General features: G+C 42.3%; 1 protein-coding gene across 1 annotated transcript in view; it reads right to left on the bottom strand.

Moving 5' to 3' along the window:
• The window catches only part of USH2A (usherin), a 511,874-nt gene that overhangs the window by 267,491 nt on the left and 216,856 nt on the right, over positions 1–27,527 (bottom strand). Inside the window, exon 31 of the mRNA XM_067564962.1 lies at positions 23,534–23,695. Within this exon, the coding sequence (XP_067421063.1) occupies positions 23,534–23,695 (162 nt within the window). The remainder of the gene's footprint in view (positions 1–23,533; positions 23,696–27,527) is intronic.

Below are 27,527 nucleotides of genomic sequence, written 5' to 3'. Positions count from 1 at the left end.
CAGCAGTGCTGCGACCTTCCTCACACTCCCTCACCAGTGTGACTCATCACTTTTCTAGGTAGACTATCTGCAAGGATGGAGCATTAACTTAGTTTCCAGGCACATTCCAGTCCCCTGCTGAGACTTCCAAGTACTTCCAATTTTGACAGGGGGTTATGTGATGGAAAAGGAAGGCTACATCATCAGTGGAGAGTCCTGAAGCTTCAGACACAGTGAATCTGCCTCCGCAGAACATTGTTACCTAACTGTAAGGTGGGGGAAAGAAGAGTGATTTCAGTTGCTCTGGCATAGGGTGACCAGATGTCCTGATTTTACCATGACAGTCCCGCTGTTCAGGGCTTTTTCATATACAAGCACCTATTACCCCCCACCCCTGTTCCAATTTTTCAGACTTTCTCTCTGGTCACCCTACTCTGGAATTCATTCTGGTTCTATGACTGGAGTACTGTAACACTGATTAATGTGCTTCCCAAGGAGGAATCACTTGGGGCAGACTATTTGGTGAAAGTAGTTTTCTTGTAATTTCTCTGAACTGCCTCAAACCAAATCAGTCGATTTATTTCCCTGGAATTTTACTTTGCCCTGTATGCAAATATTGTCAATCATGTTCTAGTTCTAGCTACCATCTATTTTTGCTGCCTCTCTCTGCTCTGCCAGAAACTTTTCTAGTTAAACTAAGACATAAACATCTCTTTTTCTGGGAACTCCCATACATTATCTTATTATTATCTTAACATTAGTGTTATTGTAGCCATGCTGGTCCCAGGAGCAGAGAGAAACATACATTATCTTATTCTGATAATTTTTTCAATGCATTTTACATTATTTTGAGCATTGTTTGGCCAACATTGCATGTATTTTATATTTGTGTATACATTTAACAGAAAGACTTCAGTTATGTATATATTCACATTCCCAATACAACTTAACAGTGTGAAAAAAAATGAATATGGGGTATTGAAACAATTATATTAAATCCTGCCAGCTTCATAACAAGAGCCCAAAACATTTTATCTAACAAAATGGATACTCTCCTGTTTGCCCTAATTTTTAAAAAGATTAGCATGTGTCTCAATTATCCCAAAAAATCTAACTATCTGATAAATGTAGACAATGCTTCTATCAAAATTCGGTTCTATGGAAACACCCTTCCGGGGCATGGAACACAGTGATGTAAGAAGAATGTCCAGACACATTGGTTAAGCTGATTAGTTGGACTCCTCAACTGGCACATATAGGGCTAGTGTCCAGGATCAGCAGAGCAGAAATGTGATGTAAAACCACCTGTTCCTTTCATAATATACCTACGGGGCATGTCTGGGTATTTGATCTCATAATTCAAACATTAAACAGCTTTAAATAAGAGCAGGAACAAATTAAAGTTTCTGTTCCTATGAAGTTCCTGTTCTCTCCATGTCAGGAGAAAAAGATTGCAGGAGGCTTCAGTTCTAGGCCACATAATGGACCTTCTCAGCCACTAGTCAGTACCTCATCTGCCTCCTCCCTCTTCATCTCTTAAACTCAAATACGAAAGATACAAATGATACATTGATTTAATCTCCTGCAACTCTATCTTGGATCCTTTCCAACCTGGCCTTCACCCTCTCTACTATCCTGAAAAAGCTCACACTTAGCTCTCTTCTTCTGGCTATATATTATGGCTTCTACTCCATCTTCATTCTCCTTTCCTCTCTGTGGTTGACACTGTCTGGTATCTTCTCCTTCTTGACCCAATACCTTTACTCTTTTTTTGAGATGCTGTCCTCTCATGGTTTTCCTCCAACTTCTGTCACCGTTCTTTCAGTGGGTTCCTTCCTCTCCTCTCCTAGTTAGTGGGATTTTTCCAGGGCTCTATTTATACAGGCTTGATAGAAACTCGAGCGGTGGGGAGCACAGCTGGTTGGGTAGCAAATTTCTCCCTCCATCAGGTAACCTTGCTGGATTTAATGTGGTGGAGAGAAAACCGCTTCCAATTGATAAACCACTCAGTTCATAGAATCATAGAAATGCAGGGCTGGAAGGCACCTTGAGGGATCATCAAGTCAGATTCCTATGCTGAGACAGGGCCAGAAACACCTCTATATATGACAGGTGTTTAGCTAACCTGTTATTAAAAACCTCCAATAATGGGGATTCAACAACCCATCTTGGAAACCTATTTCAGTGCTTTATTATCCTTACAGTTAGAAAGCTTCTCCTAATATCTAACCTGAATCTCCCTTGTTGTTGAGATAAGCCAATTACTTCTTGTCCTACCTTCAGTGGATACAGAGAACAATTCATCACTGTACTTTTTATAACAACCCTTAACATATTTGAAGAATGTTATCAGGTCCCCCACTCAGTCTTCTTTTTTCAAGACTAACCATGCCCAGTTTTTTTAACATTTCCTCGTAGTTCAGGTTTTCTAAACCTTTCATCATTTTTGTTGCTTTCATCTGGACTTTCTCCCCATCTGTTTTAAAGTGTGTTGCCCAAAACTGGCCACAGTTCGCCAGCTGAGCCCTCACCAGTGCTGAGTAGAGTGGGATAATTACCTTCTATGTCTTACATACAACACACCTGTTAATATTCCCCAGAATTACATTAGCTTTGTTTTGCAACTGCATCACATTATTGGCTCATAATCCATTTTTGATCCATTGTAGTAATATTTCAGTAGTATTATTGTCTAGCCAGTCATTCCCCATTCTGTAGCTGAGCTTATGATTTTCTGATTCTTAAGTGTAGTACTTTGCACTTATCTTTATTGAATTTTATCTTATTGATTTCAGACCAGCTCTTCAATTTGTCAAGATCATTTTGCATTCTAATCCTGTCCTCCAAAGTGCTTGCAACCCCTCCCAGATTGGCATAATATTTTTAAGCACATAAGCATATTCTGTAAGCATAAGCATACTCTAAACACTATTATCTACGTGAATAATGAAAATATTGTATAGTATCAGATCCAGGACAAGCCTCTGTGGGCTCCCACTAAATATTTCTTTCCAGTTTGACAGCAAACCATTGATAACTACTCTTGACTATGGTCTTTCAACCAGTGATGCACCCACCTCATAGTAATTTCATCTCAATTGCATTTCCCTATTTTGCTCATGAGCATGTCATGTGGGACTGAGTCAAAAGTCTTGCTAAAATCAAGATATTTCATGTGTACAGCTTCCCCGCTATCCATTCAGACAGTAACCCTGTCAAAGTAGGAAATTAGGTTGGTTTGGCATGATTTGTTCTTGATAAATCTATGCTGGCTATTCCATATAATCCTGTTATCCTCCAGGTGCTTACAAATCCATTGTTTAATAATTTCTTCCAGTGTTTTTCCAAGTATTGAAGTTAGGCTGACTAGTCTATAATTCCCCAGGTCTTCTTTATTCCTCTTTTAAAAATGGGTTCTATTTTTGCCCTTCTCTAGTCCTGCGGGACTTCATCCATCTCTCAGGAGTTCTCAAAGATAATCGTGAACAGTTCCAAGATTGCTTCAGCCAGTTCCTTAAGTACTCTAGGATGAATTTCAGTAGGTCCTACCAACTTAAATACATCGATCTTGTTTAAATATGTTTAACCTGTTATTTCCCTATTGTGGATTGAACTTCTTCTCGCTTGTTAATATTCGATTGTGTTAAATATCTGGTCACCATTAACCTTTTTAGTGAAGACTGAAGCAAGAGAGTCATTAAACACGTCAGCTTGCTTGATGTCATGTTATTAGCTCTCCTTTCCTGTTAAGTAGTGGACCTAGATTTTCCTTCATCTTTCTCTTGTTCCTAATGTATTTATAGAACATCTTCTTATTCCCTTGTATGTCCCTGGTAGGTGTAACTCATTGTGTGTCTTAGTTTTTCTAATTTTGTCTCTACCTGCTTATACTATTTGTTTGTATTCCTCCTTAGCAATTTGTCCATGTTTCCACTTTATGTAGGATTCTTTTTTTATTTTCAGATCATTAAAGAGCTTCTCATGGAGCCATATTGGTGTCTTGTTATCTTTCCTTTGTATTGGGATAGTTTTCTGAGTTTGCTAAGTCTTCTTTTTTGACATCCATTCTCCTTATTCTGCTGCTCTCATTCCTTCCATTCTTGAGAACCATGAAATCTCTCATTTCCACCCAAAGTACCTTCAAATTCAGATTTGCAATTTATGTCTCCCTGTTAGTCAGAATCAAGTCTAAAATTGCTGTTCCCCTGGTTACTTTCTCCTCATTTTGAAACCAAGTGTTGTCCACAATACATGCAAAGAACTGATTGTAAATTTTGTGTTTTGCTATATTATTTTTCCAACAGATGTTTGGGTACTTAAAGTCCCCCATTACTACCAGGACTTGTGTCATGGATATTTCTATTATTTGTTCTAGAAATGCCTCATCCACCTACTGCTCCTGATTTGATGGTCTATGGTAGGACCTCTATCATGAAATTACCCATTTCTTCCCCTTTTATCTTCACCCACAGAATTTCAACTCGTCTGCTTCTCACTTCCTTTTGGACCTCAAAACAAGTGTGTATATTCTTAATGTATAATGCAACACCTCCTCCCTTTTTGCCATCTATACCAATATTCCACTTATGAGATTTATCCCACCAAGTCTCAGTGATGCCAATTGTCATAATTTAGCTTATGTTCTAATACTTCCAGATCTTCCTGTTTATTCTCCATATTCATTGCTTTTCTGAATAGACAAAGATGTTGAGCAGTTTCCCCAATATCTTCCCTCCTGTTGCTCCCTATGACCCTACTATAAATTTTCCCCAAACATCCAGCCTTCTGTTAATGTCACCTTTATTTATATCTACATGTACGCTTTTGTCACCTGGCCCCTGTGAACCTTTGTTATACATTCCACTCATTCTAGCCTTGGGCTCAAAGTCAATGAAGAGGAAGAGGAGGAGGAGTTTTATCCTGGTCATCAAATAGCTCTACTCATCAGATGTCATGTAAGGAACAGGTTGGTAACACATGCAAACACAATAATTATTTCCTTTCAATAAACAGAAATACCTATTCTTGAACACAAAGTTAATATGTTTGTGGTAGGAAACTTCACATTCCTTACATCTCTGTTCAACATCTATTTATATGAATTCTCATTAAAATGGCTTTTTGACTTGAATGGCAGTATGGCCAAGTGGATTAAGCATGGTAATGGGAGCCCAAACAGCTGTGTTTTTATGCAGGCTCTGTTCAGGTGTGTGACCTTAAGTTAAGTCACATATAGCTTGATTTTCAATGGTGCCATAGAAGCTGTCAGAGGTTCAGCATCTTTGGAAATCAGGCTGTAAACTGGTAGCACCATCCGCCCGGGGTGTCGCGAACCTTCCTCAGTCCCAGACTCTGAGGAAGGCCACAGCATCTCCCTTTAGGGGGAATAAGCAGTGCCCGTTCACAAGTCTTTAGCCCCAGCCCAAAGCAGGGCAGGCTGACAAGTGGTCTGGTGCCCCCAGCCCTCAGGCAGGGCGGGGCAAGTGAAGTAGTCTATTGCTCCTGGCCTCACCACAGGCGAGGCTGGTAAAGCAGCCTGACGCCCCCAGCCCTCAGGCAGGGCAGGGAAGGTAAGCAGTCTATGGCCCCGGGCTTCCCACAGGCAAGGCTCTTAAAGCAGTCTGGTGCCCCTGGCCCTCAGGCAGGGCGGCGTGGGTAAGCAGTTTGCAGTCCCTGGCCCGCAAGCTGGGCAGGGCTGGTTGAGTAGTCAGCAGCCCCCAGCCTTCCCACAGGTGGGGCTTGTAAAATAGTCTGGGGCCCCCGGCCTTGCAGGCAGGTGGGGCCAGTAGAGCTCAGGATCCTCTGTCTGCAACCGCAGAGGATAGCACTCCCTCCCAGGGTGGTTAGGGAAGCGGGGGCAGGGGGACGCAGGCCCACCCGTCTCCACTGTGCCCCAGCCCAGGGCCCTAACAGTGGCAAAGCAGTTTGCCATGGAATCAGCAGAGCTCCAGCTGCAACACACTGATGGGGTTTAGTCCCTGACTCAGCCGCTTGCTAGCCGGCTATCCCTGGGCCACTTCCTCCCCCCGGTCCCCGGGTACCTGTATGCCTTAGTTTCCCTCTGGGTCGCTGGGCTACACTGCAAGTGGCAGACCCACAAGTCCCTCCCCGTCGACCGTCGGCAGGTCCGGGAACTCCTCAGCGAAGGGCAGTTGCTCCAGGTCACAGGGTCCCTCCGGTCCACAGGGTTCCCTCAGCTCCCGGGGTTCCCCAGCGTCAGCATTCCTCCAGGTCTGGGCTGGCCTCAGGAGGTATTTCCCACCCAGGAGTCTCGGGTGGCTTGTTCCAGCTACTCAGCCTGGCGGCCCCACCCAATCACTAAGGCCTGATGGCCCTGTCCAATCGCAAGAGCCCGGGAATCTGGGCAGGTTTTGGACACTTGGAGCGGTTGCTCCAAACAGCTGCTCGGTCGGGGTCAGGCCTAGGCCGCAGCCTCCGGGAAGACACATCTGCCTCTGGCGGCAGCTTCCTCCCTACTGAGCTGCTAGGCCAGCCTTTTATACTTACCCTTCCTGCTTTGGCTTCGCCCCTCTGTTGCCGGGCAGTTTGGCCTGTAGGGCCCGGTTCTGCCCAGCAGGGGTGTCACGACCCTTCCTCAGGCCCAGGCTCTGAAGAATGCCACAGTGCCTTTCTACACCCCCCTCCCCTCAAGTCCAGCTCCCGGTTTCAGGGGCGGGCCTGCTCCCCCTCTCCAATGCGGGACAAGGCATCAGCGTTGGCATGGTCCCTACCTGTGCTGTGCTTGATGTTAAAAGTGAAGGGCTGCAGGTCGAGCTACCAACACATCACCCGGGCATTGATGTCTTTCATTTGCTGGAGCCAGTGGAGGGGTACGTGGTCTGTAATCACGGTGAAGGGGCTGTCAAGGAGGTAGTATCTTATGGCCTCTAGCGTTCACTTCACAGACAATGCCTCCTTCTCAATGGTCGCGTACCGTTCTTCTCGGGGAAACGGTTTGCCACTGATGTATACAATGGGATGTTCTTCCCCGTCAAAGTTCTGGGTGATCACAGCCCCCAGTCCGATGGCTGTGGTGTTGGACTGCACCACAAAGGGGCGGTTAAAATCAGGGCTGTACAGAACCGGCTCACGGCATAGCACATCTTTCAGCGCGATAAATGCCCTGTCACTATCCAGGATCCACCGGACGCAGAGTGGCTGATCCTTTCACAGGAGGTCCATGAGCAGCACGGCAAGGGTGGCAAAGTTGGGGATGATCCATTGGTAGTAGCCAGCCTAACCCAGTAACTGCCACACCTGCTTTTTGGTGGTCGGTTGGGAGTACTCTTGCAGGGCTTGCACCTTCCCGATGAGGGTTCGCAGGGTTCCCCGACCTAAGGTGTATCCTTGGTAGGTAGTTTCCTGCCACCCTATGCAGCATTTCTGGGGGTTGGTGGTTAACCCCGCGTCCCATAGTGTCCTCAGGACCGTGGCCACTTGGTTCAGGTGCTCACTCTAATCTCGATTGTACACCACAACATCATCCAAGTAGGCTGTGGTGTAATTTAGGTGTGGCCCTAGGAGCTGGTCCATCAGCCTCTGGAATGTTGCCGGTGCCCCATGGAGTGCGAAGGGCATCCGGACAAAGTGGTATAGTCCACTAGGGGTCGCAAGTGTTGTCTTTTCCTAGAGCTGACTTCAAGGGGGATTTGCCAGTACCCCTTGGTAAGATCCAGGGTGGAAAAATAGCGAGCTTCCCTGAGTCGGTCCAGCAACTTGTCGATGCATGGCATGGGGTAGGCATTGAACTTGGAGATAAGATTGACCCACCAAAAGTCTATGCAAAAGCAGCGCGACCCATTGGGCTTTGGCACTAACACAATGGGGCTGTGCCACTTGCTAGTCAAGGGCTCTATTACCCCCAGCTGCAACATGGCTTGGACTTCCTCCACAGCCGCCTGCAGATGGCGGGGGGTGATCTCGTGCCAATATGCACCATCTTGTCAGGACGGGTCTTGATTGTGTGGTATACCTGGCTGGTCTTCCTGGGGGTTGCAGTGAAAGTTGTAGTGAAGGTTTCCACCAAGTGCATCGCCTGTCGCCTCTGGACCTCCGTTAAGCCACTACCGAGCTGAGGTTCTCCGGGATCCTCCTTTTCGGGGATCTGCGGGCCTAGGTCCAGATCCGGGGGGGTGAGGGTTGATGAGCAAATCCTCCTGCTCACGCCAAGGCTTCAACAGGTTCAGATAGTATATCTGCTTTTTCTTCCGCCAGTCTGGTTGACAAACCTCATAATTCACAGGGCCGGCCTGTCTAATGATGTCATAGGGCCCCTGCCATCGGGCCAGTAGCTTGGACTCAGCCAAGGGTAATAAAATGAGGACCCGGTCACCCAGCTCAAAGGGGCGGGTCCGTGATCCCTGGTTATACGTCTGGGCCTGTGTGGTCTGGGCAGTCTGCATCCTTTCTTGGGTGGGCGTCCCGGCCTGTTGAAGGTGTTCCCGGATGTCCAGGACATACTAAAGCAGTCCCTTCACCGGCGATGGGGCCTTCTCCCACTGTTCCTGCATGAGGTTCAGGATCCCCCTCAGCTGGCAGCTATATGCCAGTTTGAAGGGGGGAGAACTGAGTGGAGGCCTGGGGGACTTCCCGGATGGCGAGGAGCAAGGGTGGGAACAGTTATCCCACCGCTGCAGATCCTCCGGAGGGAACTTCCGGAGCATATGCTTCAGTGTCCGATTAAATCACTCCACTAACCCATCAGTCTGGGAGTGATAAATCGAGGTCCGGAGCTTCCAGACCCTGAGGATGTAGCATACCTCCCGAAACAGCCGGGAGGTAAAGTTAGTCCCCTGGTCCGTCATGAGCTCCCGCGGTAGTCCCACCCCCGCAAACACTTTGACCAATTCGCCAGTCACCATCTTTAGAGGGATGGCTTCCTGGAAGCAGGTGGCATAATCCATCAGGACCAGGAGGTACTGGTATCCTGCCACGCTCCGTTCCAGGGGCCCAACCAGGTCTATAGCCACCCATTCGAATGCTGTCCCAATCGGGGGAGAGGCACGAGGGGGGCCCGTGGAACTCCTGTTGGGGCCACAAGTTGGCATTCTGGGCAGGAGGCACAGTAGTCCCAGACCTCCCAGTGCATGCCAGGCCAATAAAAATGGGTTAATATCCAGGCGAGGGTCTTATCGAGGCCCAGGTGGCCTGCAGCCAGGATGTCGTGAGCCAGTCTCATCAGGGCCTTCCGGTGGGTCCGCGGCACTACGAGCTGGGCGTGGAGGGTCTGAGTCCAGGTATCCCGCTCCAGGTGATGGAGCTGGTCTTGTCGTAATTCGAATCGCGGCCACTGGGCCGCCCGTTGGGGGTTGGTCACCACCCTATCTATGGTGGCCAGTTCATTGTAGGCACAGCTGAGGGCGGGGTCTTCCCGCTGGTCGCGGCAGAAGTCGGCCCTTTGTTTCCATGTGGAGTGGATCCCTTCCTGCCGGAGGGGCTCTCCTTCCTGGGTCTCCGTCTCTCCGGTCGGATCCGTGGTGGGACCCATCTGGTCTTCTTCAGGGGACGACTCCTGGGGGTCTGGTGCTTCCACCTCCGGAGGCCCCTCATCTGGGGCATCATGGCTGCCCACCTGTTGGAGGACCCCCGTGAAGCTTGGCCAGTCCCGGCCTAGGATCAAGGGATACGGGAGGTGAGGTGCCAGCCCTACTGGTAGCACCCGGGTGACCTGTCCGATGGTCAAGGGGACCAACAAAGTGGGATAAAATTTCAGATCCCCGTGGATGCAACGGAGGCCGACCTGTCCGAGAACCCGCCTGTCCTTGAGGACCAGCCCCTGCAGAATAAGGTCTGGCACACCCGGAGTCTACCAGGGCCTCCAAATGCCGTCCGGCTATGCCGACCGTGATCGTCATTTTGGGGGCGGTCGGGCCCAGAGCGCACCCCTCCCCAGCGTAGACCATGCTGTAGGTGCAGTCCAGGGCCGGGTATTGGCATCGCAGATGTCCCATCTGGCCATATGCAAAACATTGGCCCAGGCTTCCAGAGGCCTCCCGGGGTCTGTCTTTCGGGTCTGCGCTTGGCGTCCCCGAGCCTCCAGGTGGTCCAAGGGCTGCCTGGCTCTGGCAGGACTGGATAGTCCGCATGGGCTGGTGTGGCACGGTCCCTCCAGGGCTCGTCCACCCAGGTGCGGGCGCCGTGGCGTAGTGGGCCTCTTTGCCACCAAAAAGTCCTCCATCAGGCGTACCGCCCCAGCCAAGGTGGTGGGGCGATGCCTCATCACCCAGGTCCTCCCCTGGGCAGGAAGGATACGTAAAAACTGTTCCAGCATGACTTACTCTGCCACAGTGGGCGCGGCGTGCTGCTCTGGCTAGAGCCAACACCAGCAGGCGTCCTTAAGCTCTTGGGCCACAGCCCAAGGACAGACCCCGGTGGGATATATTTTCTCCCGGAACTGGCACCGGAAGGCTTCGGGGTTTATGTCCATGGCATCCAGTATCACAGCCTTCACGGTCTGGTAGTCCTGCGCCTCATCATCAGCCAGGGCCCGGTAGGTCGCCTGGGGAGCCCCCGTCAGATATGGGGCCAAGAGGACAACCCACTGGTCTGGGGCCCAACCCGCGGCAGTGGCCACATGCTCAAACGTGGTCAGGAACACCTCCGGATCGTCATCAGGCCCCAACTTCATGAGAAATAGCTGTGGCCAGGCTGCTGGAGGTGGCCGGCCCTGGGGTTCCTCCAGGTCTGCTGGTCTAGGTAGCAGGACACCCAGCTGCTGTACATGCTGTCTTTGCAGCTCTTGCTGCCTGGCCCTCAGGTCCCAGATTAATTGTTATTGCAGGGTTCCCAATGTCTGTAGCAACTGTTGCTGCTGCTGCAGCTGGGCCGCTTGCTGCTACTGCTGCTGCAGCTGGTCAGCCCACCATTTAATAAATTTATCAAAGTCCATCGTCGGACCAGTCCCAGGCATCTGAATGCCAATGGATCATCAGAACAGGCAGTCCCCCTTTCATCAGGGGGCGGCTGCCTGCATTCTCCACCACGTGTAAGCCGGTGGCACTGTCTAGCCAGGACTTCGCGACCCTTCCTCGGGCTCAGACTCCTTGGGTCCCCCAGCGTTAGGCAGCTCCTCCAGGTCAGGGCCGGCCTTAGGGGGTATTTCCCACCCAGGAGTCTCAAGTGGCTCGTTCCAGCTTCTAGGGCTCGGTGGCCCTGTCCAATCACTAGGGCTTGGCGGACCTGTCCAATCGCTGGGGCCCGGCAACCTGGGCAGGTTTTGGACACTCCGCTCGGTAGGGCGGTTGCTCCAAACAGCTGCTTGGTCGGGATCAGGCCTAGGCCACGGCCTCCGGGAAGACAAATCTGCCTCCAGCAGCAGCTTCCTCCCTACTGCTAGGCCGTCCTTTTATACTTCCCCTTCCTGCTTTGGCTCTGCCCCTCTGTTGCCGGGCAGTTTGGCCTGTAGGGCTTGGTTCTGCCCAGCTGGGGCGTCGCGACCCTTCCTTGTGTCCAGGCTCCGAAGAAGGCCACAGCGCCTTTCTACACAGGCCATCAGACTCTTTGTACTTCAGCTTCTCTATCTGGAAAATGGGGCTCCTTCCCAGGTAATTATGAAGATTAGTGTCTGTAAAATGCTTTGAATATGTAAAGTGTTAAATATTATTAGTATTCCCAGGCCTGAATCAGATGGAACTTCAAAAGGAGGAGAAAGCTGGCTTCAGATACATTAGGGGGATGCTGGAGAGAGACCTAAGTACCTCTGGGTCTAGAATATTACGTGTTTTAGATACAATCTGTAAGACTTTGAATCAAAACAGTTGCTTTACACACACCCAGTGGAAATTATGGGAAGTGGACATTAACAATTCCTTCATTAGTATGCCAAGGGTAGCCATGTAATGTAACTGCTGTAGCCTCTGGATCAGTTAGAAAAAAGACAAAAAAGAAAGAGTCCAATGCACCATTGCCATTGTAATCTGCAAAACAAATTAAAATAATAATTTTGTGAGCACAGCTTTAAATGTACAATACTTATGTACGGTGTAAACAGAGCATTCATATTCACTTATACATTTACCACTCAAGAAAAATAAATTTTATCCCTTACTAGAAGTGGTATATTTATTTGTCCAGAAAATTCCATTATATATTCTATTTATACATCAATTCAAAATATTTTTCTTTCTAATGTAAAAGCCATTACAAAGGGCTGCATTGCAAGAACAAATATTTCCATTTTGAAATGTAGCATAGCTCCTCTTTGATGCCGTCGTAAATACAAACAAGAAGTATTTTATCTTCCACTGCTCTTTATCAAGTACTTGTTCCAAATCACTCAATTTATATTGCCACAATAAATCTCAAAATAAAATGTTAAATGTTTCCATAAGGATATTTGTACAAGATTACATATTCTGATGTACCTACACAGACAGAAACTTCAGATACTCACTATAAGGACTATTTATAGAAAGATCTCAAGTTTCACTGTTTAATAGCAAATTAGAATAAAAAATGAGCAGTGATATATTTCTTGATACAGGACACAAGGCAGTAGAGTATCATCAGCATGAAAATTGACTTTTCCTTAGCTGACTCTTTTCCCACTCACATCTGCTGACCTTGTGCTGTGCAGTACATTACTAAAATGATTAAACAGCAACAGCATTGTTAAATTATGAATCCAGATGTTTATTTACATGGCATCATATACATTGGCAGCAATAGGAGAAAAAAGAAATCAATATATGAACATTTAAGTTGCATCTACAATAATGGAGTACAGTATTTGCAACGCTGCCATCATTGAAATAGTAATGAACTCTGTTTCTCATCTGCCTCATGGTAGTCATTTGAAAAGATTTTGAGTTTATGCATTACTTAAAGAATGCTAATCTGATATTTTCCTTACATGCTTCAATTTATGTTCACTTAATTTTAGTGCTTATGCACTACTTATTTTCTTTATAATACATCATCTTAAGTTGTTACTGTATTTATATGGTATGAATACAGCTGTATGATTGGTATGAATATATCTGTTGAATAAAAATAAATTTTGAAGCCAAAATGCAATTTATATAAAATGCTTAGATCAGAAGCGGATTGTCATAAAAATACCATATTTTATTAAGGAATAGTGAAAAGTATGATGGAGTTCAATACCAACTAAATGTCTATAAAGTTTTATGTAAACAATCTGGGTGATGGGTATAAAAACGTAGATTAAATTCTTGCAATGATTCAACAGGAAAGGAAATCTGCAAAATTCCTTTCATGATCTTTGTGACACATCAAGCTGGAATCTTACTTGATTTCTGCTCTGCATACATTTTTATTTTTGCATAATTTAGCAAGGTGGGCAAGAGATTTGGAAAATACATGAATCCTCCTTCAACAGTCCAAAATGTCATATATTTTTAGAACTGAACTCAAATCTAACTTTTTAAAGATTCTGTAATGTTCAGATATGTACTGTTCACCATGAACAGATGAGAACCAAGAGTGCTGAGAACAATGAAGGAAAGGCCGCTCTTGTATAATTTCTAAACTAACACAGAAATAGTTTATTGGTTATTACTGGTAAAATAATCTGGAAATATTAAAAGTCATTCTCAGATTTTCCCCACAAATTTACTGAAACAAGAGGCCTAAACAAGGATCCAGATATTTGGATATGCATACAAAGTTACCAAATGTCCAAACCTTCGAGGTTCACTTTCTGCTAGAATTGACAGATTGCAGATTTCCAATGGATCAAACAATTAAATTAGTTTTCAAACTAACTATTAGCTATCCAGTATGAGGCAGTACTGTGTGTACAACTCCAAAGAGGGATGGAGAATATGAGTCAGGATCCAGTGCATATAAAAATTTTAGCAAAAGGACCTTCTCCCATTAGGTCAATAGTAAACGTCCATTTACCTACTGAGAGCAAGAACTGGATCATATTCACCCTCATGTAAACAGGTGCAACTCCATTGACTTCAAGGACGGATTTTGATTCTTTAGAGCAAGTTAAAGCTGCCCTGTAATATTCTCCATGTGCCTTCCAGGAGAAGAGCATTGCATGCAGAAGTATTAAAGTATCATTGTTGTGTCTCCAGTGCACCTGCCTGCTGTGTTGCTATCATCCATGAACATTTCAGTGGTGTCACTGGAATGTTAGGACATACGTGATACATTCAGTTGTGCAGGTGGTGCAATCCATGTGGACGCACCTGTAATATTCAACAGCCAAAGGGTTAACAGCCAGAAATAATCATCAGTATGTAACTTAGATGCTTGTGATATCTTGTAACTTACTTCAACTGTAGTTTCTTTTACTCAGACTCCGATTTGTCAGAAATGTTTCTAGTACTCTCTCTCTTTCCAGTTATGTAAATTGTGATATATACTCATTGAAAAAAATATTTGCAGTTTTATTCTGGATCATTTCATAGTCCCAAAAGTTCACTTTTAATTATTTTTCATGAAAATAAAGTTCTCATAGAACCATGTAAAATTTTAAATTTTAATGGGTTTCAATGCAAAATTAATTTTTGCAGAAAGAAAATGTCAAATTTAAGAAGTTTAAAAAATGTGGAGATTTTTGCTGTTCCCCAATTTTTTGAGTGAACATAAACAGATTTTCAGTGAAAATGGGCATTATTCTAAGTGAAAAGCAACAAAATTCCAGTTTTTCATTAAACTAGACTCTTTTCCAAAAACATCCTCCCCTCAAAAATATGCAAAATCCTCATATTCACCAATGTGAATAAGGAGTTCACAATCTATTCTTTTGTGAATATTTTTCAGAATCCACAACTACCAATCTCTTATTTTTGTTCCTTAACAATAATTGACACCCCCAAATGTTTAATAAAGCCCAAATTAAAAAAAAAAAGTTGAATCTCTCTAAAAGAGCTAATAGGAACATACATACATTAAGTGAAGAAAGCAAAGCCAAACTTTAGTCTTAAGTCTTGATGTCAAATATAATTATCCAGTTTCTACCACTGTGACGATAAGTACACATTTTTTTGAATTTGTGTACCACATTTAGGTACCTGAATTCATATCTAGGCACCTAAGTAAGTGGCCCAGTTAGGATGACCAGATAGCAAGGGTGTAAAATCAAGACAGAGGTCGAGGGGGGGACTAATAGGTGCCTATATGAGACAAAGCCCTGAATATTGGGACTGTCTCTATAAAATCAGGATATCTAGTCACCCTAAGCCCAGTTGACGTCAAACTGAGTGAGGGTACTAAATGCATTGGAAATTCTAAGAATGTAAGAGCTGCCATAGTAGGTCAGACCATGGTTCATCTTGCCCAGTATCCTGTCTCCAACAGTGGCCCATACCAGAGCTTCAGGGGGAGTACACAGGATAGGGCAATTATAGAGTGATCCATCCAATCCTCCACTCCCAGCTTCCATAGTCAAAGATTTAGGATCACTCCGAGCAGGAGGATAACCACCGTTGGTTAATAGCTAAGTGTGGCTAATAGTTAAGATTTTGTCATGGTTATTTTTAGTAAAAGTCACAGACAGGTCGCAGGCAATAAATAAAAATTCTCAGAAGCACACGACCTGTCTGTGACTTTTACCAAAAATAGCCGGGTGGGGAAGGAGGGCTGACTGCTGGGGGAACTGAAGCCCAAGCCCCACCAGAGGTGGAGGACTGACAGCCTGAGCCCTGCTGCCAGGGGGACGGGGCACCAGTTCCCAGCTCCAGCCCCTATCCTTGCTGTGGTGGCTGACAGCTCCAGCTCCTATCCCCACCACAGCAGCTGCAGTGAGGGCTGAAGCCAAAGAAGTCATGGAGGTTCATTAAAGTCATGGAATCCATGATCTCCATGACTAAATTATATATTTCCTAATAGCCATTAATGGATCTATCGTCCATGAATTTATCCAGTTCTTTTTTGAATCCAGTTATACTTTTAGCCATCACAACATCCCCTGGCAATAACTTCCACAGATTATTGTGTGTTGAGTTAAAAAAATACTTCCTCTTGTTTGTATTAAGCCTGCTGCCTATTAATTTCATCGGGTGACCCCTGGTTTTTGTATTGTGTGAAAAGGTAAATAACACTTCTTTATTTACTTTTTCCACACCATTCATTATTTTATAGACCTCTATCATATCCCCCTTAGTAGTTTCTTTTCTAAAATGGACAGCCCTAATGTTTTTAGTCTCTCCTCGTATGGAAGCCATTCCATACCCTTGATCTTCTTTGTTGCCCTTTTCCAGTTCCACTATATCCTATTTGAGACAGGGTGACCAGAATTGGACAGAGTATTCAAGGTGCAGGTGCACCATGGATTTATGTAGTGATATTACAATATTTTTCTTTCTTAATTTTTGTATCCCTCTCCTAATTGTTCCTAACATACTGTAGCCTTTTTACCACTACTCGACATTGAATGGAAGTTTTAGGAGAACCACCCATAGTGACTCCAAGAACTTGCTCATGGATGGGAATAGCCAATTTAGAACCCAACATTGTATCTGTATAGTTGGGATTATTTTTTTCCAATGGTCATTACTTTGCACTTAATGTTGAATTTCATCTATCATTTTGTTTCTCAGTTTTGTGAGATTCGTTTGTAACTCCACACAGTCTGTTTTGGGCTTAACTATCTTCAATAATTTTGTATCATCTGCAAACTTTGCCACTTTACTATTCACCCCCTTTTCCAGATCATTAATTAATATGTTGAACAACACTGGTCCTAGTATAGATTGTTGAGGGAACCCCACTGTCCACCTCTCACCAGTGTGTGTTTATTTCTCCCATTTGTTTCCTGTCTCTCAACCAGTTACTGATCCATGAGTGAACCATGCCTCTTATCCCATGACTACTACTGACAAAGTGGGTTGCAGCGCACGAAAGCTTATGCCCGCAGAAATTTGTTAGTCTTTAAGGTGCTACAGGACTCTCGTTTTTGCCATATACAGACTAACACGGCTACCCCTCTGGAACTTTTCACCATGACTACTTAGTTTCCTTAAGAGTCATTGGTGAGGGAACTTGTCAAAGGCCTTCTGAAAATCCAAGCACACTATATAAACTAGATTACCTTTATCCACAATCCTGATCATTTATTTAGGTACCTACCTAAAGGCACTCAAACTATAGGAAACCAAACAACATCCCACATAAACTACTTTAATCTCAAAGGCTAATGTCAAAAGAATCAGTAGTCTCAGTCCAGATTTTAGGGGACAAGCATCTAAAAAATCACCATCACAACTTGCATCGTTAGCAGCGAGACCTACAACTGAATGAGCATGAACAATGAACAAGCATCTACAGTATTTTAAATACAAAATGCATGGAACATGATTTCCCCCTCACACCATATTACCTGCTATGACTCCACTGTCTTCTTTGGAGTTACTCTTAAATACAAAAATGGAAGTGAGAAGAGAATCAGCCCATGATTTGCAATAAGACTGCTGTATTTAATTTTCAAATACAAATACCCTGTAGTCAGGTGAATATTTGGCTTAAACCCTAACTCTCTCAGTATGCAATATCACTCAAAGAGCATTTAAAATATTAGCCAATCTACATATTTGTGAAGGGAAAATTAAGGGACTAGTGTCTTACACATTTCTTTCTGTGACAAACTCTTGCTGTAAGATCAAAGGAGGAAAAAGAATCATTTGGGCTTTTTACATTTTTGAGTGATTTTTATTCTTGTAAGGCTTGAGATTGATAGACCTGGAAGCTAATGCCTCCCTTCTCTCTATTCACTGAACAGATCCACAGTGGGTAGCAGCAATGCGGACTTTCCCTAGATCATCATATAAATGTGCCTTTTTTTCTGTTGTTTTGGATAATCCATTGCTTTTAGCTTTGGAGAAATCTACTTGTTTAAAATAGTTTGCATTTGTACACATGGCAGATCTGGAGGTGCCAATCTCTTTTGTTTTATAATTTGAATTTTATTTTATTATTTTAATTTCTAGAAAGTGGTGCCTAAATAGCCAGAGAGCTCAGCAATTCAAGCAGGGTTAACATGAGTTCTCTCCTGGCTTGCTGTGTTACCCAAATCTGATTGAAGGACAAGGACTCCAAAAGCTTGTCCAGCTGTGGTTTCATAATGACACCATTAGGTTTTGCTCCATAATCAAGGCCCCTAAAAGTCTGTGTAGCTCCAGGCTTAGTATCTGCGACAAGGTTAACTGAAATCTGCAGCAAGGATAACTACTTTAGCAGATTGTATCAGCAGGAAATATTTAAACACTATTTAAAAGGATTTTAAATAAGCAGATTTTATTTAACACTGCAGTAATGCAGTGCAACAGAAAATGTTACAAGAGATCTGCTGCAAATAAACATAATGCTTTCCACCCTGGCCGCCGGATCTGTACAGTTAAGTCCAATGAATGGACTAGATCCTTACATTTGAAATTGAAACACAGAAATGACAGACTCAGACAGTCCCAATTCCCCTTTGGTTTTGTGCCTGCTGAATCTGCATTCTGGGTCTGAAGAATTAATTACATTAGTACTGGTCACTGGCAATGTCAGTGTTGTCAATTCAGGTGTAACAAATGTGCTTTCTTAAATATATATATATATATATAACATTAAGGGAAGCCTACTCCTTCCATAAACCTGGTGTAATCTGCTCTCTAGTGCTGGGTGCAGCAATAACTATTCTGGTTTTTTATAGTGTTCATCATAATGTTTAAGTATTTTGGCCTGTATGAAACCTGAAGCAGGGATGATGTTCTTTTTGTACTGCTTTTGTTGCTTGCTGTACTGACTTATGATCTGGGTATGTCATTCAGTCATATATGAATGGTAACTGTAGCGCATTACTGTCATTTTCAGGGTCTTGCAAAGGGACTTCAGTTCATATCTCTTTGTGTAACATGGGTTGTATTTCAGGTGGAGATAATATTCTATTGCTCACACTGATACAGCAGGTGTCAATGCTTCCACAACAATCTAGAGTCTTAGTGTTGTAAGGGAAACATAACTTGATGCCAATGTTATATTGATGTTAAAACACTCTTTGGAATAGGTTATCCTAGGACCTAGTGGAACAAAAGACTTGGCTCCTTCAGATATTTATGTATATTATACTACATCTTTGAAGATAGGAAACAGTCCCACACTGGCTCCCACAGAAATACTACTGTATCTTTCAATTGTAAGCTTTCAGGCAAAGATTGTCTCTTTTCTGTCTTTCTACAGCACCCAGCACAATAGAGCTCCTATGGATTCCTAATAATAAACACAAAATCAGTCATTTTAAAATTATCTGTAGAATTTTATAGGTGTGGAAAGGACAAAGAAAAGTTCAAAAGCATTTACTGAAGCATGCCATTTGTGCATGATAGCATATATTAAAGACACTATTTATCTTATTGATTAGGAGAAAAAAATTCATATAAGTGTTGACTAAATTTTGGGCGCTTCAGTTTCTGAACATTAGACATAGCAGGCCTGATTTTCAGAGATGTTGAACACCTGCCGCTCCCACCTCATCTCTATTATTAATCATAGAATTTAACAAGTCTCCTCATTCTCTTCTCCAACTCTGATAAGTTTAGGCTTAGAAAATCTGCCTTTCAGCATTCAAGTTTAAGAACAACTTGAGCAGGCCAAACTGTAATTTATTCCTACAGGCTCACTTTTTCTCTCTCTTTCTAAGGATTACCCTTGGTTATATACTCCAGAAAAACTAAATAATCAAAAGTGGCATATCACAGACACCAGAAAAAGATTATTTGCAATTTAGCTGTAGAAAGTCAGCAACTGTGAGCCAGGTTTGCAGCTGTTGTAAATTGGCACATCTCTATTGAGCTAGCTGAAGATTTGGTCTTGTGACTTGTTTGGTGAGGTGTCCCTTTCCTGAAATATTGCAAACTCTATTCTTTCTTACTATGTGGCAGAGAAAATAGCAGTTTCAAACAACTGATAGAAATAGAACTAATAGAAATATTTTTCTTTTAAAGATTCACAATCAGAGCCAGAGAAACTAAATGAACCTAATTTGTTAGCAGTGTCAAGTATGTAATACTGGAGAAAATGCAGAGACTTTTGCGTTCTCAGTGTGCTCAGTGCCCAAGTCAGAGATTACACTCTACAAAGATGGAAATACAAACATTACTGTGTCATAGATTTCTACAAGTAATGCCTTTCTTGGTTTCACCAGGTTAGATAATCAAATGTGTTTTACTACAGAAATGAGGACTATTTTCACTACAGGCTTTTACCAGAAAATTTTCTCACAAAGGTAGACACCTCTCAGATGACATGGGAGGGAGAATTTATGCTCAGATTTTGACAATCAGCCATCACTAGCAATCTCCTTGGAAAAGTTTGTGCTTCATTTTTATTTCTTTGCACATTATAAGCAATGGGTTGCATGACACTTTTCATTATAAGACAGTTTTCAGTTGTTTACAACTTTGCCAAACTTTAACCACTTTGGCTGAAACTTTCCATGCTTAGCATCTGCCTTGAGCTGATATTTTTTAAGAAAAAATGTTTTAGCCAAAACAGGTCAGCCGTTTATGAGAATGACAGAGAAAAATTGCTATTGTGAAAAAATTCTTACCACAGTTTCATTAAGACACTCTAGAGACTCTATGCTCTGGCAAGGGGTGTTCCCATGGGGCCAGAGAGGTTCCTTTTGCTGTCTCTAGGAAAATCCACCCAATTTGGCCAAATTATAGGCCTTTGAAAAACCAGTAGAAGCCAACTGAACTAACCTTCAAAGGAAAAAACAAAACAAACAAAACAGGCAGGAGACAGACAGACACACAATAGTGGAGAATCCCAGAACCTGGCTCTTAATCCTTTGATTTTATCAACGTACAGATCTAGGCTTTGGAAAAGAAAGATTACTTTGTGCTGCTTTATAATGACTCCTCCAGCCTACAAAGGAGCAGATTGTGGGCTCTGTAAGGAAACAAAGGCCCTTCTGCTCTAGCAACAAAAATTACATTTCTTTGATTAAAATTAGAGCCAATCATAAATCTGGGCTAGAAATCTGAATAGTTCTGAGTCAGAATGGCTTGGATTTCTAGTGACCCAAGTCCCAACCTTCTGATTTAGGAGATTATCCATCTCCTTCCATTTAGCAACTAATACCAAATAAAAAGGAAGAGATTTACAAGCATGGTGCACTCTTGATGAGAAGAAGGGACGCCACTGGAAGGAAACTGCATCTTACTGAACAGCACTAAATGGGAATGGTAGTGGCTCCAGCATGGAAGAGAAGACCTATCTAGGCTGGAGGCAGTGAACTAAGTTGGCCTGCCCTCTGAAATATGTCTTTTAATCTATCATAGCTGCAATCAGCTAGGCCCATTTTGGTGATTCCAGATCCTGCTGTCTCTGGGAAAATGGAGAGTTTCCCAGTAGACCTATCATTGTATTTTCTGCAGTAATGAAATTCAAGGACTAAAATTGCAAACCTTTTCCCATTTCACAAAAGAAAATGAAACCCAACTTACCTTAAGGTACTGAAATGTACATATAAATGTTTGTGCCCAGGAGCAGAAACAGAAATGCCAAATTACCATGAGAAAGGTGGCTCTTGCGTTATTTCCAGACATAACCACAAAAATGAGCATTAAAAATGTCATTGAAAGTTTATTCTTTGGGCCAGTTTTACAGAATCAGGTCTGACTGGAAAAGCCTCAGATCCAGCATTTTGGATGATGAGCCAAATTCTGACCCCTTTGAGAGTAGCTTACCCTTAATTTCTGGTAAGAAAATTATAAAAATTATATTGGCTACAGTTTCAAAAGATAACCCTTCATTACAGCTTGGATAGTAGTTATTAGTCAGGATGTCATCTGATGTGCTTTTTTTTAAACAAATCAAAAAAACCCACTAGCATGTTGAACATATTTCAAAAATGTTTTTTACCCCTCTTCAATTCATAACCTTTTTGTGCGCACATGCTACGGGGCAGAGCACAACCCTTGTAATAACACATGTATTTCTGCTACCAAATTTTTAAAAGTAATGTTATAGGACAGCAATAGGAGATTACCGGAGATCTTGAAAAAAAGATAAATAGAACTACAAATATCCCGGAAAACTGGAGGGGGGCAGGGGGTGGAACTGAACCTATATTTTTTATAAATATTTATTTTTACAGAAGAAAAATGCACACTAGTTGAAGCTGTCATTATGCTAACCTATATCCTATTTTTCATATTATTAGTAATACATAATGTGGTAGTTTATATTCAAAAATAAAACCAGAATGTATATTCCTCATGTATTTACCCAGAAATACAACGAGGTTACTATGGTTACAAAAAATCCATTACTTTTGAATACAGAATGAAAAAGTTTGACTTAAAGTGTGCGCTATTTATTATAGTGAACATCAACAGCCTTCAGGAGGCTCTCTAACTGTATTCATTTTTCAGTGTCAGAACTGACCCACCACACTAGTAGCTTATGGCCTGTGCAAGGCAAAAAAATTGAACTATACATTTTAAAAAATGTTTTGTACTAACTCAAAATGCAGAAATGCCATTGAGTGTTAAAGTCTTATATTAAATAGAAAGGAAGACCCTGATACCCCTCTATCCTGAATAGATTCCAATTTGAAAATCTATCTACAAACATTCACAAATCTGTGACTGGACTAGACTACTGCTTTTGTTTCTTGAGGCTACACAGATAATTATTTTAGTGTATGATAATTGCAGTCTGAATGACTAATTTGTGATACCTTGATGAAACAAAGGTTAAAATGAAAGTAAGATGTCAGATGAGTATACATCAATACAAATAGCCCATGACAGTCATGGAGCTGCTATGTAATAATCTAATACTGATATGTAACCTAGATATTGAGATAGACTGTACAAATTATATTGGAGGTAGTGCAATATTTATCAAATGCTCCAATTCAATGGGGACTATGCAGGAAGGCAACATAGATAAGGTCATCCAGGCACACACTTGAAAGACAATGGGGAAAACTACTAACTTTGGGGATCTTATATTTCCAACAAGTTGCTCGCCTCATTTTGCCAAAGCTGGAAGTTACTGGATCAAAGGACTATAAATAGTTAAAAGGTGACTTGATTTCTGTGAAAGAGGGAAAGGACTGAACAAGATTTAAAGACTCCCTGAGGCAGGGACTGAGTGTACTGGTTTTTGAGTTAAGGAAAGAGATGGTCACAGAGAGAGAGATTCTGTGGAGGAGTCTATAGAAAGTTAGGTATTCCAGGATCACCATGTGGAAGATGGTTAGATACCTCACAAATTTGACATGCATCTAATCTGTTTTATTGTTATAAGATCTGTTTTTCTCTTAAATTCTTTTGTTCTAATAAATACTTCGCTTTAAGAAGGGTGGTCACTGGTTACTGGTGACATTGCTCCCAGAGGGAACAGAACTGCAGTTTCTGAAGATACATCAGGCCTGCTGAGGCAATCACAGTTAGGACCTGGGGATGGCAGCCTATGACACATGCTGAGAGCAGAAGAACCATATGCTTCCACCCCAACACAGGTGACAGCTACAGACCTGAGAACTGAGAAGGAGGGTGCACTCAATGAGAAAGGGTTAGATGTGCAATTAGCTCAATGACTGTGACATACCTGTTTTAGGAGCCACCATTATATAACTTACCTTTGATAATGTATTTGGTTCCATTTCCAGTGTAGATTGATACAGCATCCATATATAAAGCATACTGTGATATAATGCCATTTGGTTTCTTTGGAGGGCTCCAACTCAGTAGGAAAGAAGTGGGGAAGGATATAGCTGTAGGTGGCTGTACATCTTCAGGGGCTGAAAAAAATTATTTATATATATATATATATATATATATAGAGAGAGAGAGAGAGAGAGGGGAGAGAGAATGTTTTGGGGTACACCTATATAATGTAATGTTTTGGGGTACACAGATACACATCCACCCACCCAAATATCTATTTCTATAGATATAACCCCCCCAAATTTTTTTACAATTATAAATCAAGTATACAGACCTGAAACCATTGTAACATAGTAATATTCCAGATTATTTACCTTTTAGTTATTGATTGCTATTAGAAGTATGCTTGATTAACATTATATATTCATTAGGGGATCTTGCGGTTACAAGATGTCAACTGCATTTTGAAACTGTGCTACCAATAAGAAGGCATGCCTCACAATTTGTCAGGGGGGAAACCTGGCATGTTTATCAGCAGTGATGGTTTAGGTCTACTGGGTGGTTTATCTCTGGTTCCTTTTACCTTTTCCTTCTGTGAAAATCTTGTGTGTGCACATCACCACGTCTCCTGACAATATTGGGAAATTCCACATGTATTGTTTAGAGCAATGGATCTTTTATATATCTGGTCAGCAAACTAGTTTATAGCAAGAAAGAAGGAAGGAAACTAATTATCATGAACAGGTGATAGAACTGGTTGCCAGTTCAAGCACCAGATAATTTTCTAAAACTATCACCAGTCTTAACAAAGATGTTAGAAACTAGTTACTAGGACCAAAAATTGTATACTTGAATGTCTAAAGTTAGAAACCTAAACCTACATTAATCTTATTTTCAGAGATTCTCAGTGCCTGTGTCTCCATGAATTTCAAAGGGAGGCTATACACTTGGCACTTTTGAAAATCAAGCCACTGTTTAAATGCCTAAATAGGGTTTTATGTGCCTATCTTTAAGCATTCAAGTATGAAAATTTTGACCTCAGATATTTGTGACATTTTTTATTAAAACTAACTACCTGACCAGGAGCTTTAATCCCTCTTCCCTTGACTTTGTATCTTGCTCTGGAAATTGATCTTTTTTTTACTAAATCACAGATGTAGATATTATTATACTATTATGCACTTGTAACTTTAACTCTGGTATTTCCTAACTTTGACTTTGCCATAGTAATAATGTTCTTTTAACATAATTGTTTTTGTGTGTAATAAACTAGAGACTAATAATGGCTAGTAGTCTTGGGTATGCCTACACAGCTCAAGGTAGTAAGTAGTTCAGGTTGACAGATTTGGGTTTCCAGTGCTTGCACTAGCACTCTAAAATAGCTGTGTGGATAGCTCTTCAAAGATAGCTCTCTTCAAGTTGAGAGACTTGCGCTAGCATTCTAGAAACAGCTGTGTGGATAGCTCTTCAAAGTTGTGGCTTGTGCTGGAGCACAGACTCTGAAGCTCACGCACCTCCCTAGGCTTCCAAGCCCAAGCTCCAGCCAAAGCTGCAACTTCCAAGAGCTATCCACACAGCTATTTCTAGAATGCTAGCGCAAGTCTCTCAACTTGGGCTGGGAGGCTCACTGCCATAGCCTTAATAGACAAACTCTCAAAAGCCCAGTTCTGCCTTCTTTACAGTGAGTTATACCATAACTCTGCAATCCCTTTGAATATCATAAGGGTGGCAGAACTGGGGTCTTATCATGGCAGGAATATCTGGTAATTTACAAGCACTATGTTGGCAATTTAAAACAGTAACAAGCACTGGCTGGCAATATGTTTTAATGTTTCAATAGAAAAAGAGGGACAGCTGGAAAATGTGATATGATGTCTATCTTCTGTATCAATTTACTGTTACTATAAGAATGCAACAAAATACCCCAAAATAGAAACTCCACACATTGACTTTATGTCCTATCCTGAGAGACAAAACACGTTTCCCATGGCCTCATCTAATTTGTGTGTGGAGGGGAAAAAACTATTCTTATGTAAACCTTCTCCATGTGAAAGTATATTGGCAGAAATGGGCATTTTTTTCTGAATCACATCTGGAATTCCTATATTAGCCAGTACATTTACTAAGCTGAGCAAATAAGATGAATGATTTTAAGGAAAATTGTAATATGCAATAAAGCAAATATATGATGATAATAATGGATTTCCTTATGCATACCATTGGCTCCATTAACAATTTGCTTTTCAGAGGAAGTCCACAAATAATGACATTTTCATTGATAATGCCACCAGAGTATTAAGTTATCAATTCACTAAAATATCAGTTAGTGTATTTACAACATCCTAAGAGACTATAATTGGATTTAAGGATTTAGAATTGGATTGGTACTTTTAATAGTTATTAAAGTATTCACATAAAAATAATGCTCAAATAATTGCAGGTGGCAAACCACCTCAGGATAAGCCTAACAAGCCTATTTTGGTAAAAGTTTCTTTCATTGTAAACGTTTAGCCTGCAGGCAATTGGAAGTTCCATCATATGTAATCAAATTTGGTGACTGTCCCTGGGACATCACCAGCTGATTCATGTGTCTTCTGAATAAGAGCAATGGAAGAAAAAGAGAATATTTTTTCTCATGGTGAAGTCACCTCACTCTCCACTCATCTCTAGTCTAGCTGACTATGACATAGTGATGGGGAAACATCAAAAAGTTTAGGGTGAGATTTTCAAACGCTCTCAGAATTGGCCTAACTCTGCTTCACTTGAAGTTTCCAGTAAAACCCCCAGAGACCTCAAGGGGAGCGGAGTTGGAACAACACTGAGTGCTTTTAAAAATACCACCCTCCTTATTTGGATTTGGTTCAGTTTAATGCTTACCAAAAGCTTTGAGAAACTTTTTGATTCTGCAAAATCTCAGAAGAATGACCTTTCTCAGGATAGTTCTGGGATGGTTGAAAATCAGAAAGGGAAAAAGATATTTGAAATTTTCAAAAATGAAATGTTTAAGGGCATATTGTATCCTTAATTACAGAGAGCAACTCCATTGAAGTCAATGGGAGTTCTAGGCAAGTATTTGATGGCAGATTTTTGCCTTTAGAACTTAAAAACAGCCATACTGGGTCAGACCAATGGTGCATCTAGCCCAGTATCCTGTCTTCTGATAGTGGCCAATGCCAGATGCTTCAAAGGGAATGAACAGAACAGGACAATTATCAATTGAACTCTCCAGCTTCTGGCAGTTAGAGGCTTAGGACACCCAGAGCATGGGGTTGCATCACTGACCATTTTGGCTAATAGCCATTGATTGACCTATCCTTCATTAATTTACCTAATTCTTTTTTAACCCAGTTATACTTTTGGCCTTAACAACATCACATGGCAATGAGTTCCACAGGTTGACTGTGTGTTGTGTGAAGAAATACTTCCTTATGGTTTTAAACATGGTGCCTATTAATTTCATTGGGTAACCCCTGGTTTCCTATGTTACGTGAAGGGGTAAATAACACTTGCTTCTTCACTTTCTCCGCACCATTCATGATTTTACAGACTTCTCTCATACCCCCCCCTTTGTCCTTCTTCCAATATGAAAAATCCCAGTCTTTTTAATTTCTCTTCACATAGAAGCTGCTCCATTCCCCTAATCATTTTTGTTGCCTTTCCCAGTACCTTTTCCAATTCTTATATATCTTTTCTGAGATGGTGTGACCAGAAATGCATGCAGTATTCAAAGTGTGGGAGTACCATAGATTTATATATGGGTGTTATGATATTTTTTGTCCTATTATCTATCCCTTTCATAATGGGTCCTAGCATTCTATTAGCTGTTTTGACTACTACTCCACATTGAGTGGATGTTTTCAGAGAACTATCCACAATGACTTTCAGATCTCTTTCTTGAGAGGCAACAGCTAATTTAGACCCCATCATTTTGTATGTATAGTTGGGATTATATTTTCCAATGTGCAT

The sequence above is a fragment of the Emydura macquarii genome, unplaced genomic scaffold (genome assembly GCF_026122565.2).
Source record: "Emydura macquarii macquarii isolate MOO-44397 ecotype Brisbane River unplaced genomic scaffold, CSIRO-AGI_Emac_v2 contig_2676, whole genome shotgun sequence".
NCBI lineage: Eukaryota > Metazoa > Chordata > Testudines > Chelidae > Emydura > Emydura macquarii.
This window is presented reverse-complemented; position numbering and strand designations above follow the sequence as displayed.